General features: G+C 42.9%; 1 protein-coding gene across 5 annotated transcripts in view; it reads left to right on the top strand.

Annotated features, from left to right (window-relative positions):
* ARHGAP10 (Rho GTPase activating protein 10) overlaps positions 1–22,499 on the top strand; it is a 331,140-nt gene that overhangs the window by 82,513 nt on the left and 226,128 nt on the right. For all 5 annotated transcript variants that reach the window (XR_004350045.1, XM_032632923.1, XM_032632924.1 and 2 more), the window contains exons 2-3: positions 506–601; positions 675–736. Coding sequence is in view for 4 of the 5 variants with exons in the window: in XM_032632923.1 (XP_032488814.1) it covers positions 506–601; positions 675–736 (158 nt within the window). In the remaining variant the exon portion in view is untranslated. The remainder of the gene's footprint in view (positions 1–505; positions 602–674; positions 737–22,499) is intronic.

The following is a 22,499-nucleotide window of genomic DNA, read 5'->3' as shown; positions in this document are numbered from 1 at the left end:
GGCCTTTGGTTTCCGTTCCTGCTGCTCTTTTCTATGAACACTTTGATTCCTCTGGCTTTCTCTGGCTGGAGTTGGACCATCAGTTAAGGGCATCTGGTTGTCTGACTTTGAGCTTTGAGACCCTTAATATTTGAAACCCTGGCAGCCAGCTGGATCTCATCCAGCCGTGGGAGATACTGTCAGGTGTGTGTGCTCCTAATCATAGCCGGAACTTTTGCGTCCGGGAAGTTCTGACCTGAGTGAGTAGAGAAAGGGAAAGTGCTTCCGGGAACAATATATATATTTCTCCCGCACCTGCTCCATCCCAGAGCATTAGCATAGAAGACAAGCCACCAGAGAGTGCCCGGGTGGGATGATGGGCCCCTTGGCCGAGGAGTTGGGTTGTGTCTCCTCACAGCTCACGTGGAGGAGAGCTCTACAGCTCTGCCATCTGAGGAAGAATCGATTCCTGCTGAGCCTTGACCTGAAACAAGGACCCAAGTAATCACTCCATCTTTCTTTACAGGTCTTTCGGCAGCCCAGCGGAAGTTTGCTCATTCACTCAGAGACTTCAAATTTGAGTTTATCGGCGATGCAGAGACTGACGATGAACGCTGCATAGGTGCGTAAAGACCGGGTTTTGGTTGGCTTTCCTTTGCTTTGGCCATGAAATAATCATTCCTTTCTTCTTACAGATGCTTCGTTACGTGAATTTTCTAACTTTTTGAAGAATCTGGAAGAACAGAGAGAAATTATGGTGAGTGGTGGGGTGTAAAAGAACAAGTCCATCTTTAAGTGGGGTGGAAATCTGGGTAGCTGGTTCTGGTGGAAGTTTTGGTGCATTTGTCCGTGGATGAATAGTGCACAGTAATGGAAAGATCCCCAGATGAGGTTTGGGGAGCCTGGATTTCTCGTTCCCCAGGGTTGCCGACCATGGTGACGATCTTGGATAAGTTGCTGGACCAAGGCCCTGAGTCTTCATCTGTAAAAGACTGTGTTGAAGTCTATCAGTGCTTTCTAGATTTTTGTTAGCCCTGGAGCAGTTGCATTTAAATCGAGTCTCATGCAGAATCTTAATACGTTAAGAAGACAAAAGCAGAAAATCTTATGGAGAGGACAGCAGGGCACAGTTGGAGCTTGCCTCAGTCTTCTGTGGATTTCTAGGCTGTGTGGAGAGGAAGAGAGCTCGAACCTGGAAGTCTTTAAAGTCCCACTTTGCCTTGAGATACATGATCACAGTAGTAGTGAATAATAACTACCCTGTGTTGAGGGCTTTCCGTGTGCCGGGTGCTACGCTGAGTACATTGAGTAGATCCTATTTAACATGAATTTTGAGGGTATTGAATAATATTTATCTGCCTTTCTGAAAACTTTGTATTTCTCTCCTGATATTCATTCCACAAAGATTTACGGCAGACCCGCCGTTGCATTATGACACACTATCTATTTTCACCAGTTTTTTCAGGTTTAAAAAGAAACGACCATCTGTTTTTTCTATGTTCTCGAGAATGAGTACTACCTAGAATAGAATTATGTGGAAGTGTACCTGTATGAGGGCGTTCAGATGTGGTGGTAATAATATTGAATATGGCGGCTAAGACAATTAACCTTTACTCTGTGCCTGGTACTGGTCTAAGCTGTTTACCTACGTTTAAGTCATTTAATTCTCACATCAGCCTTATGAAATAGACTCTGTGATTGACCCCTAACTGACAAATGAGGAAATGGAGGTGCAGCACCTTGCCCGGGATCACATGGCAGCTGAGGGGTAGAGCCCGGTCAGGCCACAACCAGACATCCTGGACCACCTGCCAGCATGGCCAGCTTCCTAGATGTTGCTGCAATCTGGCTGGTGGCTGGTGGGGATTTCTAGCTGGTAGAATTGGAGTAGGAGAAGAAGTAGGAGGAAAGCACTGATTTTTGACTGAAGCATGACAGAGACCTGTGGCCTCTAAAAGCTCTAGTGTAATTCGCACTGCACCCTAAATTCTGAGATGATTTGTGCCTATTGTAAATACTGAAGCGGGCACGTGAAGGTACTGTGCTCCCACTAGGTTTTTTCTGGCACAAGCTGACATACATAACCCTTATTCATGTGTTCCTATAGTCACAGATCTTTCAAGCTCTTTAGAGCAGTCTAAATGTGAGAGTGGATAACTGCAGTGCTATGAAGCCACCCTTCTATTGCATGAAGTGGGTGTGGACGTGTGGGTGGTAGAAGCGCGTGTTCTTAGTTTATGTTAATAGTATCAACTTTCTGTTCTCAATCCTCCTTGATATTTAGTTGTATTTTCCTGGGATCCTGAGCATTCAGCAAATATGTATTTGATCTCCTTTTACGTTTCAGTTACTGTTTAGAATCTGAGCGCACAGCCGCAAACAAAGCAAAGCCCCTGCCCTCACGGAGGTTACATTTTGGAAAGGGGAGGTGATAAATGAACAAATATATAACACATTGTCAAGTAGCAGTAAGTGCTACAAAATGAAATTGAGGGAATTCCATGGTGGTCCAGTGGTTAGGACTCTGGGCTCTCACTGCCGAGGGCCCAAGTTCAATCCCTGATCCGGGAGCTAAGAGCCCACAAGCCGTGTGGCATGGCCAAAAAAAAAAAAAAAAAAAAGTAGAAATTGAGAAGAGCAAGGAGCCAGGGCACCATTACATCTAGAGTGGCGAGGGAAGGAAGGCCTTTCCGGTGGAGAACTATGGAGGCATCCTGGTATCTGGGGGAAGAGAGTTTCAGGCAGTGTGGTGCTGGAGTTTAGCTCTACAGAAACACAGAGTGATATTCTATAGTTGGCCCTCTGTATCCATGGATTCTGCATCTGCAGATCAAAAATATTTGAAAAAAAATTCCAGAAAGTTCCAAAAAGCAAAACTTGAATTTACCACGTGCTGACAACTGTTTACCTAGCATTTATATTGTGTTCACAACTATTTACATAGTATTTTCATTGTACAGGCATACCTTGTTTTGGTTTTTTTTAGTTTTTAAAAAAAAGTTATTTATTTTTGGCTGTGTTGGGTCTTCGTTGCTGCACGCAGGCTTTCTCTGGTTGCGGTGAGCGGGGGCTACTCTTCGTCGCGGTGCGCGGGCTTCTCATTGCGGTGGCTTCTCTTGTTGCGGAGCATGGGCTCTAGGCGCATGGGCTTCGGTAGTTGTGGCTTGCGGACTCTAGAGCGCAGGCTCAGTAGTTGTGGCGCATGTGCTTAGTTGCTCCGCGCCATGTGGGATCTTCCCGGACCAGGGCTCGAACCCGTGTCCCCTGCATTGGCAGGCGGATTCTTAACCACTGTGCCACCAGGGAAGCCTCCATACCTTGTTTTATTGCACTTCACTTTATTGTGCTTCGCAGATGCTGTTTTCTTCATATATTGAAGGTTTGTGGCAACCCTGTGTCAAGCCAAGTCTTCAGGCACCATTTTTCCAATAGCATTTGTTCACTTTTTGTCTCTGTCACATTTTGGTAGTTCTTGTTATAGTTCAAACTTTGTCATTATTATTATTATATTTGTTATGGTGGTCTGTGATCAGTGATCTTTAACGGTACTATGGCAAAGAAATCACAACTCACTGAAGGCTCAGCTGATGGTTTGCATTTTTTAGCAATAAAGTATTTTTTTAAATTAAGGTATGTACGTTGTTTTTTAAAGACGTAATGCTATTATTGCATACTTAATGAATCATAGCACAGTGAAAACATAACTTGTATATACTGAGAAACCACGAAATACGTGTGACTCGCTTTACTGCGACATTCGCATTATTGCAGTGATCTGGAATTGAACCTGCAATATCTCTGAGGTCTGTCTGCCTGTATTACATATTGTAAATCATCTAGAGATGATTTAAAGTATATAGGAGGGTGTGCATAGGTTATACACAAATACCATGCCATTTTATATAAGGGACTTAAGCATCCTTGGATTTTGGTGTCCATGGGGATCCTGGAACAGTCCCCACTGGATACTGAAGGACGACTGTATTTCCTTTTTTTGTTCCTTGAGATGAGTTGACTGGAATGTGGTCTTAGCTCCGGGCTGTCTGATAAAGAAAGCATGGTTCTCAGAGCTCTTGTTAACTGACCTGTTGATTTAATCTTCAGCTATGGTGGGGGTTGATGGGGTCTCTGTCTTAGGCAGAATGAGGATGACAGGGCTGGGTTTCCAGTGCTGGGTAGAAGTAGGAATAGGATGTTGTCTGTATAAGGCCACGAACCTCAGAAAGGAATGGGACAGCATGTTACAGCCCATTTGTGGGAATGGCAGTTCCTGCCGGATAGCAGGAATCTATCCAAAGGCAGAAAGCAGTGGGGACGCCTAATGCTTTTTAAAAAATTATTAGTTTAACTTTTATTTATTTATGTATTTATTTTGCGGTACGCGGGCCTCTCACTGTTGTGGCCTCTCCCGTTGCGGAGCACAGGCTCCGGACGCGCAGGCTCAGCGGCCATGGCTCACGGGCCAGCTGCCCTGCGGCATGTGGGATCTTCCCGGACCGGGGCACGAACCCGTGTCCCCTGCATCGGCAGGCGGACTCCCAACCACTGTGCCGCCAGGGAAGCCCTAGTTTAACTTTTTAGTTTGGAAAATTTTGAGCATGTGCAAACAGAAAGGAAAATATAATTAAGCTACATGTGCTCAATATTCGCCTTTGATAACCATTGCCACACAACCAGCCTTGTTTCTCCTGTACTCCTCACCACCCCACCGCCATTGTTTTGACAGAAAGCCCAGTATTACATCGTTTCATCCATAAATACTTCAGTATACAACTCTCAAAGATAACTCTCTTTATGAACCAAAATATACTTGTCACACCTAAAAACAAATAATAATAATTCCTTGAGATTACAAAGAATTAGGCCATATTCATTTTTTCCCCTGATATTCATTTACATTTTGTTTCCTCCTCATGCCTGCGTCCCGTAACAGTTGGTTTGAATCTGGATCCAGATACATTGCATTTGACTGGTAAGTTTCTAAGTCCCATTTAATCTATAGGTTTTTCTTTCTCCCTTTTCCCCTTGACAGGAATTCCTGACACTCTTCCATTCATTTTTAAAGACCTTTAAAATAGCACTCTTCCTGAGTTATCTTTGAGTTATAATAATAAAATGAATAATAACGAAAGTGAAAAAAAAGGCATTTAACCCATATTGACGTTACTTGGGTGTTTCTGTCTAATCTTGGTAGTCAGTGATCACTTTTTATTAAACCATGAAAATTGCGCGTGGCATCATCATGGCTACTTTTGGTTCATGAAATAGCTTTGAACACTTTGTAGACAACAAATCTTTGATGATTTCCTCGACACCAGCCTGAAACTTTTTTTTTGTGGCTGCATTGGGTCTTCGTTGCTATGTGCGGGCTTTCTCTAGTTGCGGCGAGCGGGGGCTTCTCTTTGTTGCGGTGCTCGGGCTTCTCATTGCGGTGGCTTCTCTTTGTTGAGGAGAACAGGCTCTAGGCATGCGGGCTTCAGTAGTTGTGGCTCGTGGGCTCAGTAGTTGTGGCTCTCGAGCTCTAGAGCGCAGGCTCAGTAGTTGTGGCACACGGGCTTAGTTGCTCCGTGGCATGTGGGATCTTCCCGGAACAGGGCTCAAACTCGTGTCCCCTGCATTGGCAGGCGGATTCTTAACCACTGCACCACCAGAGAAGTCCCCAGCCTGAAACTTTTGCATAAGAAAAGATAGCTCCCTCAAGAAGTATCCAGTGTGGCCCTGGAGAGTAACTGGTAAAAAGTGAATTAAAATATGTTATACTCAGTGCTAAACAAAAGTGTAGGGTGTGGTTGCCTGGAGAGGGGAGCAGCTAAGCCTGTGCTGGTTGGGAAAGGCTTTGTGAAAGAAGCAGTATTTGAACTGGAGTTTGTGGGGCAGAGATGTGGCTTGTGGGGGGTGTTTGTATAGTTTAACAAGCTCATACCCACCAACACAGGGACAAGGAGATAAGGAAGGCGTTTCAGGAGCTAAAGTGGATGCCAGTGCTTTCTGAGAACTTTGAAAAACTCGTGTTTTCCTTAAAATTGTCACAGAGTAGCAGCATGTTAAAAGCCACATATTAAAAAAGGCATGCAAAATGATAGCTGTAAAACAGAGGTAGAAATATTCTAAGATTGGTTCTAAGAGCTTAACAGTCTTTATGGTCACTTAATCTTTAAAATTGGTTAGCCAGTGGGCACATGAAAAGATGCTCAGCGTCACTAATCATTAGAGAAATGCAAATCAAAACTACAGTGAGGTACCACCTCACACCAGTCAGAATGGCCATCTTTCAGAAGTTTACAAATAACAGATGCTGGAGAGGGTGTGGAGAAAAGGAACCCTCCTACACTGTTGGTGGGAATGTAAGTTGGTGCAGCCACTATGGAGAACAGTATGGAGGTTCCTCAGAAAAGTAGAGTTTCCATATGATCCAGCAGTCCCCCTCCTGAGCATATATCCAGGCAAAACTATAATTCAAAAAGATACATGCACCCCTATATTCATAGCAGCACTATTTACAATAGCTAAGGCATGGAAGCAACCTATCCAGATGAATGGATAAAGAAGATGTGGTATATATATGTGTGCGCGCACGCACACGCACACACACATGCACACACACACACACACACACAGGAATATTACTCAGCCATAAAAAGAATGAAATCATGCCATTTGCAGCAACATGGATGGAACGAGAGATTATCATACTAAATGAAGTAAGTCGGAAAGAGAAAGACAAATACCATATGATATCACTTATATATGGAATCTAAAATATGACACGGAATTCCCTGGTGGTCCAGTGGTTAGTACCCTGCACTTGCACTGCAAGGGGCACAGGTTTGATCCCTGGTTGGGGAACTAAGATCCCACAAGCCACGCAAACAGAAACAGACTCACAGAACAGAATTGTGGTTGCTGGGGCAGGTTGGGGGGATAGGGGAGGAATGGACCGGGAGTTTGGGGTTAGCAGATGCGAACTATTATATATAGAAGTGATAAACAAGAAGGTCCTACTGTACAGCACAGGGGACTATATTCAGTTATCCTGAGATAAATCATTATGGAAAAGAATATCAAAAAGAATGTATATGTATGTATAACTGAATCACTTTGCTGTACAGCAGAAATCAACAAAACATTGTAAATCAACTCTACTTCAATTAAAAAAAGGTGATTAGTATTTCCCAAAGTCCTAAATTAAATGATGGTGCAGCATAATAACTAGACATTTATAATTAAGGCTGAGTCATTAAAATGTTAAAAAAATCTATTATCTGTGTTTTAGAAGGCAAAGATCAATGCCAGATATTTTTTAAAAAGCTTTCCATCTCCTGAATAAATGTTAAAATGTAGGACTTAGGGCTCTAAGGTATAAAGACATGAGTCTGGAAGCTCCACAGTCAGGAAGATGTGCTTGTTTGTTGGTTTTGAGCCACTGGGTGTATATGGTCACGTGCCTCCTCTCTGCCTCAGTAGGCTAGATACATATGCATAGTTCAGCAAACACTGTGGCAAGCACTGTGCCAAGTGCCATCGAGACAAAGGCATCGTTCCTCCCCTTGAGTGGCGGGCTGTCTGTTGGGGAGATTGCTGAAAGCGTGCATTGTGGTAACAGTTATTGGGGAATTCGGGGAAGGCGCTTTGGAGACATCATTTCTGGTCTGAGTTGACACATCAGAGTTAGCCATGGAAGGAAAGATGGAAGTGAAGCCCCAGTTTCACTTCCTTAAGGGAAAATGGATTGAATTTGAGAATGAAGGAGGACTATGTTTGCATATCACTGCCCTGCCGCCCCCCCACTAGTGTCCAGCTCTGTAGCTGTTAAAATGAAGTGTTGGAAAGTGGAGAGAAGGCAAGTCTGGGAAATCAGTGGTTCCCTCCATGCATGAAAGTCAAATTTCTTTGAATGGATGTGCTGTGTCCTTGAAAAGGCCAATATTGCCTTTTTCAGGACAGTGTTTTCAAGCGAGTAGTTTTTCCTGATAATATTGCCAACCTAGAGGTGGAGAGCCGGGCACCGTTAGTGGCCAGGATGGCTGTGTCGCTTCCGTGCGTGTCCTCCAAGGAAAGTCCTGTGTGGTGTTTCCCTGCCAGAATTCCGGACATGGTTCTCCCTGGCGTGGCAGGACATGCTGTACTTATCTGAGGTGGGCAGCTGTCCAGGAATTTAAGGACTTTTAAAATAGTGCTGTCGTGTTCATGCTGTTCTTTTGAAAGCCTTTCATGTTGCATTTACTTCTCTGCATGCATCCTGTCATCCTGTCTTTCAGTTTTTGTCTGTTGCTGAAATGTGACTCTCAGTGTCTGAAGGTTCTGGCACATCAGGGCATTTGCATGAGACCCCGCGGGGGAGGGAAGCTTGGGGGAGGAGGGGACGCGGGGAGAGAGAAGGGAGAGCTCGCTTCGCGATGGTGCACAAAAGGTGCTTGCTCCTCTTCCAGAAGGGGCCAGGGGCAACTGAGCTGGCCAGCAGACATGGGGGGCGTCTTGTCCTGCAGCTGCATCCTTCTCCCCCTTGAGCAGGAAGACCCTGTGTGTACACGGACTTTTTTTTTTGATGTGGACCATTTAAAAAAAATTTATTTATTTATTTATTTATTATTTACTTTTGGCTGTGTTGGGTCTTCGTTGCTGCGCACGGGCTTTCCCTAGTTGTGGTGGGCTACTCTTCGTTGGGGTGCGCGGGCCTCTCATTTCGGTGGCTTCTCCTGTTGCAGAGCACGGGCTCAGGCATGTGGGCCTCAGTAGTTGCAGCATGCGGGCTCAGTAGTTGTAACATTTGGGCTTAGTTGCTCCGTGGCATGTGGGATCCTCCCGGACCAGGGATCGAACCCATGTCCCCTGCATTGGCAGACGGATTCCCAACCACTGCGCCACCAGGGGCGCCCCATGTATACAGACTCTTTTGGCTTTTGAGACCTCTTTTTTTTTTTTTCTTCCCCGTGTTTTTCCCCACAACGGATTTCACTCTTGTGAAAACACTGGGCCAGGGAACACTTGCTGGGTGATTGGCCTTGAGCTTCCGTCCGGATAAAGAAGGCACTAGGCTTCTGAATCCCGAAGGCTTTTGTTAATACAGTAAGTCCCCTAAATATGAACCGAGTTCCGTTCTGAGAACGTGTTCGTTAAGTCTAACAAAGTTAGCCTAGGTACCCAACGAATATCATTGGCTATATAGTACTGTACTAAAATAGTAATTACAGTATTACTGTACTGTAACACTTCTCATACAAATAATGCATAAAAAACAAACACACAAAATAAAACATTTTTAGTCTTGCAGTCCAGTACCTTGGAAAGTACAGTAGTCCAGTACCACAGCTGGCATCTAGGGGCTGGCATGGAGTGAACAGGCAAGAAGAGTTACCGGCTGGAGGAGGGAGAGGAGGTGGGAGATGGTAGATCTGAAGGATTGTCAGCAACAGGAGATGGAGGGCAAGCAGCAATTTCACTCACACCTGACGTTGATGGAACGCACGTTCGCATCTTTGAAAGTTCGAAACTTGAAGGTTCATATGTAGGGGACTTAACTGTAGTTTAGATGCTTCCAGGCAAGACACGATGGGTGTTTCTTCAGCCCTCGTCTGATTTGCTTCACTCCTTTCTCATCATTCTCTCATTTTCTCAAGGATCTTACGGAAGCATTTGGTTAAGTGATTTCTATATCTTTTGGGGGTTTTGACACTGATTTTTGTTTCAAACTCTCTCTGACTCTTTTTTTTTTTTTTTTTTTTTTTTTTGGCGGTACGCGGGTCTCCCACTGTGTGGCCTCTCCCGTTGCGGAGCACAGGCTCCGGATGCGCAGGCTCAGTGGCCATGGCTCACGGGCCCAGCCGCTCCGCGGCATGTGGGATCTTCCCGGACTGGAGCACGAACCCGTGTCCCCTGCATCGGCAGGCGGACTCTCAACCACTGTGCCACCAGGGAAACCCTGACTCTTTTAAAATTTCAAAAGTCCTTCATGGTGTTATTAAAATAATATTTGTTGGTTACAATGAACTAAATATCTTTTATCTCTGGGGAGGAATTTTTATGATATTCTCTCTTTAGTATACCCTAGGGCAGTGGTTCTCAAAGCTGGGTCCCTGCACTAGTAGCAGTAGCATCACCTGGGAACTTGCTAGAAATGCACATTCTTGGGCCGCACCCCAGACCTACTGAATCAGTAACTCTGGGTTGGGGCCCATCAGGCTGTGTTTTAATAAGGCCTCCAGGTTATTGTGCAACCTGCTGACAGCAGAACCACTGGCCTAGGGTGCAAGTGAAATCTCCACCGGCTTTCGTCATAGTCTTGTAGCTAGATCTGTCTGAAAGTTGGAAACACTATGAATGGTTTTTTGATGACTTTATGCTTCCCAGGATGTTAAAGTAGTCTTCAAGACCCTAAACTTTTACTTGTCGTTTCCAAAGGGTTTTGGACTATATTAGTTTATTATAAAGCAACAGGTTTCTGCTGTTTGGAATTTTAGCGTGCCTTAATTTGTGTTTAACATTGCTTACGAGTTTCTATAGTGTGATAAGTATCTAAGGTATTACATGCCATTGGAAAGATTGTGCCTTTAGTGTTATCTAATTATATGGTACATCAAACCTACTTTAATCAGTTCTTTTACAGATAAAGTGACATTTTTTTTTATGCAGGTTTCTCTTGGCAGGCACATTCAGCTGGGAAAGAATATCCCTTGAACTTACAGAAACATTTCTCAGTTTAGTTTAAAAACTGTCAGTGTTCTCAATTTTTTTAAAAACTTTTTTTTTTTTTGGCTGCGTGCAGCTTGTGAGATCTTAGTTCCCTGACCAGGAGTCAAACCTGGGCCCTCAGCAGTGAAAGCATGGAGTCCTAACCACTGGACCACCAGGGAATTCCCCCTGTCAGTGATGGAAATTCATGAAGAACTTTTCACCTTGGAACTGACCTTTACAATTGGACAGCACTGTTTTTCTTGTAAATTCATTATAATTCAGTCAGATGCAGATGTCATTGTGAAACCTGTTCTTCAGGAATGCACCTTTTGAGAGATCTTTCTCTGACCTAGAATCCTCTAGAGGCTACAGTCAGGGCTAACTCAAATCAGACTTCTATCATGAGTGCACGTGTCACAGGCAGGAGGCCTGGGCTCCTCGCTGACCCTTTTCGTGTGAGGCCTTGCCTCCTGACTCAGTGTCTTTGCCATTGGTGACTCACTGTCATCTGTGGCCTCGCAGCCTTGTCATCGTCAGATGCTCCTTCCCTACTGAAACTTTCGTTTCCTGTGTTTCAGCTCCTTGGGCTTGTTCTCTGCTTCTGCGGAATCAGCTAGCTCTTGCCATAAACTGGTCAATCCTGACGTGAAAGAGTAAAAAGCAGGCGTGGGTTCCTGCTATTTACTCCCCCACCTCCAACAGGGGGCGCCAGAATGTAACCAGTCCGCTCTGTCAGCTCTCATCCAGAGGACTGGTTCCCTTAGTGGGAATTAGTTCCGCTGAATCCACAGTTTCACGAGGAAAATATTTTCATTCAGATCCTGTCGTGAAATACTCAAAGGTATGGCCTAGGCTCCTAAAACAAAGAGCTGAGGGGGAACTTAGGGAAACTTAGATTTAACCCCTTCAATGGAAAAAAAAATGGGGGGGAACAGGAACAGTGAGGTGGAGGGATTTGATTTACAGCACAAATTAGTGACAGAGATGAAAAGAGCATCTTTCTCCTATCTCCTGGTCCTTGCCTTGAGCTCCTCGAGATTTAATACCCTCCCCTCCACCTTCGAATATGGGTGAGGTGAATGTGTATCCCCCAGGCAACAGTCAGGAGGAAACGTGAATTTGGTTTTTAATCCTCCTGGCCCGTTTGTACAGCTGTAGCCCCTCACTACTTCAATCAACAAACCACTTAAGGACCGCTGAAGGAAGAAATTATGAACCCTGATGGTGGATGGGAGACCTGCCATTGAGACCTTCTGGATGGGTCGAGGAAGTGCCAGTATTAGTACCTAAAGAGTGGGTGCCAGCATCTTGGAAGAAAATCCCAGACACCGTAGTATCTGGGATTTAAGGGAGTACCCCTTAAAGAAACGATGAAGCTCCAAGATTCTTGATGGCACAGAGGAAGAAATGTGTGGGGAAAACCAGATATTGGTGACTGAGCTGAAAAGTGATTTGGATGAGTTGGACTCTGAAAAAGCTTTAGAAATATCTGAAATATATTTTGCTTATTGTCTTTTTAAAAATGTGTACACAAGAGGGGTATGTGATAAAAATATATCTAACTGCCCAAAGAGCTTTTTCAGTAAATACAAAAGCTCTTAGAGTTAAGATAGTAAATGAAGATGTCATCATCAGCATTTTTTTAATAGTATGTAAAAATATGGAGTGTCTTAGTATTAGTGGCATGTTAGATTGAATGAATCGCAGTACTGCAGTGGTGATCGGAATTGTTAGAGGTCCAGGGGAAGACTAGTGGCCATGATAGTGTAGTGGAAAGAATATGGGTTTTGGAAGCAGTGGCAGCCATGAGGCACCCCCAGATCTCCCGCTTCAGGGAGTGGAATCGACCGTTGGGACCGTTGCTGTAAGGTTCCATCGCTGCTTTAGCGTGAAGGCCATGGGTCCCAAGTCTGCCCCCAGCCAGTGAGTGAGCACAGCAGGGGTACTAAAGCAGGCTCATTCCTGGGGACTCTGGAGTCCTCTGACAGGCAGCCTTGGCTCGAGGAGTCCCTGATGGTCTGGTCAGACTTTTTCTAGAACCGCACTGCAGTCTAACATGCATCCGCCCCACCCTCCTTCCCCCACATTGTCTCCTTCCCCTGGGGCCAGACCTGCATTGCTTGCCTCTTCCAGCCTCCCCTGGCTCCCTCTCCCTTTTCTCTCATAGACATTTCCCCTAATAAATTTCTTGTATTTTGAACCCTGTCTTGGTGTCTGCTTTTTAGAGGACCTTGTCTAATCCAGACATAGACTGTTCTGAAGGGGAGAGAACATGTCCATACAGGAGACTCAACGTGGGCCTTCACGGTGACTGTTATCACCAGCAGTAGGAAATGTTGCATTGATCCAGAAATGCTAAATTTGTGAGAGAATCCCACTTCGTTCATAAAACAAATATGTTTGAATGCCCATTATGAGCTGGGCCGTGTTCTAGCACCTGAGGATACAGTGAGGACTTAGGCCCTTTTCCAGGATGAGGTGTTTAGCTGGTGGCTGCATAGCAGAATGAGCTATCAAGGGCCTTTCTGCCCCAGGCCCTCCCTTTTCCCTCTTGGCCACTCAAGGAGCCTAGGCCTCACAGAAGGACTGGAGAGCTCATCTCTTTGTTGTTGGTCAGAAGTGTAGGTGTTCTTTTCTGAATAGTTCTCCTTTCTACTTCTGTCTCGTATTTTCTTTCTTTTTAATTTTTATTGGAGTCTAGTTGATTTACAATGTTGTGTTAGTTTCAGGTGTACAGCAGAGTGAATCAGTTATACATATACATATATCCACTTTTTAAAATTCTTTTCCCATGTAGGCCATTATGGAGTATTGAATAGAGTTTGTCTCATATTTTCTCGATTCAGTAGTTTCTTGCCTTCTTATTCATGAGGTTCCATTTCTACCTGTGCCACTGAGTAATACCATTCACCTCAGAAATTAAAATTTTCTTATTTAAAGCTACAAACCCACCAAATTTCCAGTTCTCTCATGATGCTTTTACAGCTTCCTGACAGGCTTATCTTTCGCTCCGGTGGGGGTTTATTCCTTCTCATCATGTTCTGCCCAAGTATTTATTTTGTCTAAAAAATACAAGCCAGGTCTTTATGTCCCTCAGGCACAGAGGGAATGAGGCTCGAGGTTAAATATCTGCACATCCTTATTAGGTTAACTCACTCCTAATAAACCCAATAGCTTTTGTTTGAAGAGTCTCGATTTTTCCTAAGTATGATTTAAAACAACGCCAAAAACCTTTACTGGTGGGGTCTGTTTGATTGAAATAATCTGAGTAAAATTGGTACTTTTTTTCGATTAATGTCCTTCAAAACTGATGCTCCCCTCTCCCTGCCACAAATGCTAAGATATTTGTAGAAGACAGGCATTAAGTGAACCTTAAAATTTTGTGATACAATGACCTAACATCTTTTTTGAGAGCTAGGTCATGGCCAAACCTCGAGGGAATTAACTCAGAGCAGAAGTTGTCGGACCTTGAGCTCAAATCCTCTCCTTTTGTTAGGTGTCAAGCTATTCAGAGTTTAGGATTGAAAGTTGATAAAAACTTGGGAGTTTTTATTCTTGGACTGTCTGAATGAAAGCATAAGTGTGGTAAGTGAAGTCATGAATTTGGAATATATGTCAGTATTTTACAAATTATGGTTCCCAGGCTTTTCAGTGAAGTTGCCTTGGTCTGAAAGAATCAGACATTCAAGGAGCCATTTCATATTAATTGGCTCCTAATTTTCAGGTGTAAACTGCAGAATTAATGTGCAGTCCCTCTGCACCTGTGTCCTCTTTAGAGCTTTGTGTACAGGTTCATTAAGACGCTCTCCAGTTCTTGTCAGTTTGAGCTATTAGCACTATAAAAATTAATTTCATTTTTACATTAATTTTTTTTCTACCAGGAGGGATCAGCTTAGCCTGTGCTGTACTTAAAAATAAAATATCATCCAGGGATTTATTTATTTTGAAGTTAAAATTGCTTCTAGCATGATATCCTCTTCTTTGTTTTACTTAATTGTGTTAAGTAGACAGAGAGCAGGTATTATCCTTTATAGATGAGAATATGCAGGCAACAAAAGAGAATTATTTTTCCTATGGTCTAAAAACAGAACTAGTTAGGACAAAGGCCAAGTGAGAAAATGTTGGTCTCCTATTTGTCTCTGCAGCAGGGTTCTTTTAGAAAAACCAATTGTGAAACTTTTTCATTTTTTGCCAACATTAGAGCCTTTTTAAAAAAAAAGTGGGAGGACTCTATTCTTCGTTTAAATTTTCCCTTTAAGATTTGAGCCTAGATTGGTGGGGGAAGGTATAGCACAGGGAGAGACTGGTTAGATGGAGAAAAAGGTAACAAAGGATGCATGTGGATGGGGAGTAATCTCATTAATTAAAGTGAATTGGTTTAATCAGGAGAAAAATCTTGTTTAGGAATATTGAGAAAGATAGTACTGAAATCAGTTTGACAAGATTGTTTAAGGTTCTGAAATTAAAAAAATATTAATCTGGATTCTCTCAGTTGCATGGTCTGAACAGAAAGGGAGTTTATTAAAGAATATTAGGTAGCTTACAGTATCTTTATCAGTTTTTGGGAACTGGGAATGATGCTGAGAGTCGCACTACAGAGCTGGGCTTGGAGAAAACAGTCACCACTGTTGCCACCAGGTGTGTAGAACGATCCAGTGTGCACCAGGCAACACCACTGCCCCCGGTGGTTGTTGGTGGAACTGCTGCATCTGGAAGGAATAGTTGCTACCACCCGCCAGAATCTCTGTTCACTGTTTTTTTTTAAGCACTAGCTTCCAAATCAAATTCTTGAGTGGGAGCATCTGATTAGTAGAACTCTGGCCAGGTGCCAGGACCTCATGAAAGATGGCAGGGAAAGCAAGTGTCTGTGCTTTTCAGCTTTTATAGTAGAAGGTGGGTTTTGCCCTATTTGGGAGGAGAGTTCCTCAAACATAGGAAGGGGTTTCAAATACCAGGTAGCCCCAGAGGGCAGATGTACACTACTTATAATGTTTACGCCTGATTGTAAGGCAACACCATTTTCCCATGAAAAGATTAAACAAAATATTTTTGGATAGCTTGAACTTACACACTTTTAGGTATGCATTTATGTGTCTGCTAGATAATCAGATGTGTATTTTCATTATTTAGTTGATTAAATGTGTGTCTGTATTTAAAAATTAAATTATCAATGTATACTTTAGGAATATTTTCCCCATTTATTTCATGAAAAAGTTATTCCAACTCTTGACGACTTTGACATTAGTGTGTTTATCACGGACACATTCGGAATTTTTCAGCACAGCTTTCCTCGTGGCCACATCCGTCTGAGTTATTTGAGATACAGCCCCTTTTAAAATATCTTTCTGATGCTTTCATTGGAAATTTTATCTCAAGTCACAGGTACCCCCTTAGTGCACATTTGGACAGTCTCACTTAAAAAAAATTTTCCCTGAGATGTATTTTTATGACTTGCTTTTTTAAAAAATTTACTTTGCTGAAGTCTAGTTGATTTACAACGTTGTATTAATTTCTGCTGTACAGCAACGTGATTCAGTTATACATATGTGTACATTCATGACTTTCTTAATGCAACTACTTAGCTTGTTTTTTTAGAGCGGTTTTTATGATATTACTGACCACTTTTAAGTGGTCAGTAATATTACTGATTTATTTGAGGTCATCTCCTGAATGATAAATAAATCTCTTAAATTTCTTAGCTTCCCCTTGCGTTTGTAACCCAGACCTGTTTGTGAGCTCTAAGCAGCTGAAACTAGATGTGATTGGGGCCGTTTTAGGCTAAGATTCCTCAAACAATTCTTTGTTCATCAAAATGATGGGGAGTGCACTCCTTCAGGAGAGTGTAAGAATTCTTATATAGGGCTAAGTCCCTTTTTTCCTAAGGGACAAGTTTGGGAAAAATATTCCTTATGTTCAGATACGTATGAGGGTTCCTTGACATCCTTTCTCAAGGTTCTGTTTCAAGGAAAAATAAGAAATATGTCTTTGCTGAACGGTTCCTTTGCTGCTGTTCTTGACATTGGAATTGGAAAGTCGAGTTTTCGCTTCAGTCTAATGAAATGGGAAGTCTCTGGATGGTCATGGGAGAAAATTGTGGAAATTCTCCTTTGCTCTCAGATTATGCATTCCTTTGGGGTCAAGAACACATGGAATCCAGGCTTAAAATAACGAGGTCCGTGGGGGAATGGACATAATTCCTTCTGTTTCATTAGACTCAGTCTGTCCTCGTTAGTGCTGAGTGATTAGGAAGGCAGGATGTCGTGCTTCTGCTGGTTTATTCATTGTTTGATCTGGACTGAGACTTGAAAAAAATTACTAAAGATATCCTAGGATGCAGTTCTGCCTTTGTTGCCTTTTTACTGAATATGGGTTTCTGGTCCTAAGCCCCATTAGCATTAGAATGTATCAATACATCAGAACTTAGCCTTTGATCTCAAACCTGAGGGAAATTTAAAGTACCTGCAGTGGTTTCTCCCCCCACCCCAGGTAGAGTCTGATTCTCTTCCGGTCAGCTAGTATTGTCAAGAGATTCGCAGCGTTGGCTTAAACTGTAGGGGTAGGTAAAGATATTACCCTATCTTTTCTTTCCTTTTTTAGACATTTAAGCTCTCATATCCAAATGTCTTACAAAAAGGGGTTTCAGACTCTACCAGTGGGAAAAAACATAATCCTTCATTCAGACTGTTATATAATAAGCTTGTTCTTTTACTTTGGATTGTGAAGTTTGGATGGATTCTGTGGTTTGCCATCATAAGGCAACATGGAAATGTAGTTTGCGTTTCTGCCTCTCCCAACTCATGTGGAATCCCAGAATCAGAGAGATGGGTGGGACCTCAGGGGTTTCCTCGGCCTACTTCCTCTCAGTGCAGGAATCTGTGACTCTGTCTCTGGACACCGGTCACTTGCTTCTACCTGTTGATACGGAAGGAGCGGTGGGTGGGGAGGTGTCACATTACCTTGCTGGGTCCATTGTAATTTGTACTGAATTCCTCTTGATGGCGAACCCAAACCTGCTCTGTAGCTTCTCCTCGTTAGACCTGGTTTTGTCCTCTTCAAGCAAATCAAAATGATTTTTCCTTCTCTCATGTGGTACCCTTTTAAATATTTGAAGACAGCTTTCATCATTTTTCCCTCTAAATGTTCTCTTCCTCCCAAGTCTCATTAAACACCTCTGATTTTTATTTTTTTAAACCTGTTCCTTCTAAACGTTTTTAGCCGTATCTCACATTCTTGCTTTGCCTCAGTTAGAGAATGTCTGTCTTAAAATATGGTGACCATACTGTCGAGATAGGTTCTGATTTTACAGGACACAGTTGTATGATTACCTTGTTTGGATTTGAACAATATATGTAACCTATATATGTGTTCATTATCTTCTAGGACAATTTAACTACTTTAGTTCATGCTGAACTTTCAGTTAACTCAAATTTTTAGGGGCTACGGCCCCTGTTAAAGTCCACTATTAAATTCACATGAGCTGTTGTTAAGATACCTTTTACACTTGAGCATTTGCCTTTCAAGACTGAAACCTGGTTGATTGCTTACCTCGGGCAAATTCTGTGGCGCCACTTTTGAATCCTTTTTAGGTCGGAGCTACTTGAGCTGTGATTCTCTCATGCAGCATTCAACCTTCCCTCCCAGCTTTTGGTGCCTTGCAAATGTACATTTTAAAAATATACAAACATATAAGAGTAAGAAGAACATCTTATGCTGTGATTCTCAAGATAATTCTCTCAGGCAGGGTTGAGTTAACCATGGCCCATGGGCCAAACCCACCTCACCTATTTTATAAATGAAATTTTGATGGACCACAGCTATACTCATTGATACACTATGTATGACTGCTTTTGTGCTGAAATCGCAGAGTTGAGTAGTTGGAAACTGAGGCTGTATGACTCAAAGCCTAAATTATTTACTACCTGGCCTTCTGTAGAAAAAGTTGGCTGACCCCTGTTCTAAGGGGAGACCAACTGATTCATTAACATGTTTTATGTTCATGTAGATACAAGACTATCCAAAACTCTTTCCAAGGCGCATTAGCAAGGCTTCTTATGACATTTTTTTGGTGGCTGGTTCAAGTATTTTATGGGAAAAAATATAGTTATATAGTCTTATATGTGTGGTTATAAAAAATCACATTCTAAATTTGCTTTCTCTCTAAATTATTTGATTGATTTTTAATGTGTTAGTAGTTGAAAGCTCTTCTCCATACTATTACCGCAGCTGTCTCTTTCAAATTTGGAAACTTTCCCCACCAGAAATTGTCTTAGAGATTTAGGTGCCGTCCCTAAAGTCGGTATGCATGTACCTCTGGGAAAGAAGTGTCATGTTTTGGCATTAGAAAACTTCCATACACTTATTACTAGCACTTCTAGTAATATTATATAGCACTTCTGTGAACTTATAAAAGGAACTGAGAGATTTCATGGAATCTCTATTTTGAGAAAAAGAAGAAAGCCATCTTTCTTCTTGTTCAATCTACATTGTTCAATCTACATTGCCTTACTCTGAAGCATTTACCAGCTACTTCATGATTTTGTCCTTGAATAGAATGCCTAGGGTTCAATTCAGAAATTACATAATCAGACTTTCTTAAAGAAAGAAAATGATAATTTTAAATAAAAAATTAGAAAAAAATTAAAACATTGTTTTAATTAAAGAATTGCATTAGAGTGGTGCCTGTCACAACTACTGTTTTCTTTGTTTTGGAAACAGGCTTATTGACCTGCCAATGGTAAGGAGGAAACTCCTTATATATTTTGTCTACGCTAGTGCTAGCCCTTGAAAGTCAGACAAATATTGCATCAAATTCTCCAAGTGAAGGACAAATATAAAATTGCTCATGTGGAATCTTTGTGTCCTGGTCCTTTTGTGAACGACAGTGTTTACTCCAGAGTATGGAGTTTCAGGGTTTGAATTTTAAAAGATCTTCGTGTACCCATGTTGTTGATGCCCACATCTAGCCCTGACTGAGCATCTCTGGGTCCTGTTCTGATGGCCACTGGAGCCCATCGGATCTCGTCCACCCCCTCCCCTGCTTCCTGACTTCTTCAGGGGCTTTAGTGATGCTGAATTGCTGGTACTTCCGTGCACTGGAAATGCTGTTTTCCCCTCTCTCATGGAGGGCCTTTGTTTTACTCTTATCCTTTGCCTGGAGAACTCCTGTACCCTGTTTCAGGCTCAGGTCTGCATTATCCCCTCAGGAAGTCTTCCCTCACCCAGGCAGCTTCCTGGCCTCACCCACACTGTGCACACCACATCGTGTTACGCTGATGGGCTTACATCTCTCGGGCGTACTCTTACCGCAGGGGAATCGAACTGCTCACCTTCTCCCTGCCTTGCTAGAGACAGTCTCACAAAGCCCAGTGGATGTCCTCCGAAACTCCTGTTCACCTCTCTTAAAGGGCCTTCAGCCCAGGAAGTGCTCTCCTCCCTGTTTGTAATGATTCCTTCTTTCATGCCCCGCTTTATTCAGACTTCGCCCCATGCCTCAAATCTTGAGAACTGACCTTGCCTTCTACTTCTCGGAAAAAATAACTATGTGGTAGCAACTCCTTCAGCTTCTGTTCATGAAATCTACAAACCCATCTGAATGGGCCATTGCTTTCTCCTTGCTTCCTATTACAAGGGCAGGTGGGATCTCTACTCCTGTGACTGGTCAGCATTCCGTCTCCTCCCACGTTACAGACTTTGAACCATCTTTTCTGGAGTCTTCGCATGGGCGTGGAGATGTGCTGTCATCTTTTTTTTTTTTCATCTTTATTGGAGTATAATTGCTTTACAATGTTGTAATGTTGTGTGGGTTTAAGTACCGATCTTCTTAAAAAAAATCTGCCTTCACTTTCCCTCGTGTTCTGTTTCAACCATTGTCTTCTTTTGATTCTGTCCTTTGTGGCCGTCCTTTTGAAGAAGGGTCGTTCCCACAAATGTCCTCACCCTTTATTTATAAACCAACTCCAGTCTGGCCATTTCTCCCTCCCTTCCATGGATATTGGTGAGATCTCATTCATTCTTTAATTTCTCTGCAGCTCACACAGTTAAACCCCTGTCTTGCTCCATCCAGCCTCCATGGACGAGCAAATGTGGGTTTATTCAGGACCACTAGTAGGCTAGGTCCAGATGTGGATGGCTAGGAGATGATACTGGTGCTAAGGGAAGTGAGCTTTAAATTATTCTGAGATGTTGTGTGTCAGTTGGATCACCTTGAAAATGTATGGCAGAGCCTCTCATCTGCTTTCCCAGGTGGACCTTGGGGCATTCCATATTGTTTCGCGTCGTCAGGATTCCTGGCATGTGCTGCTGTGTCCCTGCTCTGCTCTTTGGTTTGCCCTTGTTGCAGGTCACATGGCCTACGATATGAAGAGGATAAAATTACCGTATTTTGAAGATGATCCCTTTCCATTGACTAGTGATTGCTCTTAATTCTGTCTGTTGCCTCAACTCTGATACCTAAGTAACAAATTGTCAGGGCTGGAGTGAGCGAAGTCCAGTGGCCGGCCTGGGGAAGAGAGTTTAAGCAAGCCCTGGGCATCTTGAGTGTGGACAGGATCATTTTTTTCTGAGGATTCCGCGTCTCACTGGATGAATGGTCTCTTTGGGAGAAACCCGTCCATAATGAAACACTGCAAAGGAGCCTAGGGTTAAATGAAGAATCCTTTCCTGTTGTAAGTCACTTATTCTTTTCTGTAATTTTAAGCTTGGATTTTGGGGGGCCGTTTTTGTAACAAGAGGGATGGCACACGGTTGTCAAGTGTTTTGAGGGTTGCTTTTCTATTCTGAATCCTTCTGGAGATGGTGAGAACGCTACTACTCACTAGCACATTGTGGTTAAATGCATTCTCCTTAGGTAAATATTCCCTTCTTTGTGCATTTTCAGCATTGTTTGTTGTAGATTCTTTTTTAATTTTATTTTTATTAAAAATTTTTAAATCGAAGTATAGTTGCTGTACAGTATTATGTAAGTTACAGGTGTGCAGTATAGTGATTCACAGTTTTTTTAACATCTTTATTGGAGTGTAATTGCTTTACAATGGTGTGTTAGATCCTGTTTATAACAAAGTGTATCAGCTATATATATACATACATCCCCATGTCTCCTACCTCTTGTGTCTCCCTCCCACCCTCCCTCTCCCACCCCCCCTCTTCCACCCCTCTAGGTGGTCACAAAGCACTGAGCTGATCTCCCTGTGCTATATAGCTGTTTCCCACTAGCTATCTATTTTATATTTGGTAGCGTATACATGTCTATGCCACTCTCTCACTTCGTCCCAGCTTATGCTTCCCCCTACCCGTGTCCTCAAGTCCATTCTCTACGTCTGTGTCTTTATTCCTGTCCTGCCCCTAGGTTTTTCAGAGCCTTGTTTTTTTTTTTTTTAAATTGCATATATGAGTGTTCGCATACGGTATTTGTTTTTCTCTTTCTGACTTACTTCACTCTGTATGACAGACTCTAGGTTCATCCACCTCACTACAAATAACTCAATTTCGTTTCTTTTGATGGCTGACTAATATTCCATTGTATATATGTACCACATCTTCTTGATCTGTTCATCTGTTGATGGACACTTAGGTTGCTTCCATGTCCTGGCTATTGTAAATAGAGCTGCAATGAACATTGAGGTACATGACTCTTTTTGAATTATGGTTTGCTCAGGGTATATGCCCAGTAGTGGGCTTGCTGGGTCATATGGTAGTTCTTTTTTTTTTTGCTTTTTTTTTTTTTTTTTGTGGTACACGGGCCTCTCACTGTTGTGGCCTCTCCCGTTGCGGAGCACAGGCTCCGGACGCGCAGGCTCAGTGGCCATGGCTCACGGGCCCAGCTGCTCCGCGGCATGTGGGATCTTCCCAAC

This window comes from Phocoena sinus, chromosome 5 (assembly GCF_008692025.1).
Source record: "Phocoena sinus isolate mPhoSin1 chromosome 5, mPhoSin1.pri, whole genome shotgun sequence".
NCBI classification, from domain to species: Eukaryota; Metazoa; Chordata; class Mammalia; order Artiodactyla; family Phocoenidae; genus Phocoena; species Phocoena sinus.
Note: the sequence above shows the minus strand (reverse complement) of the source record. Positions and strands in the feature narration are given on the sequence as shown.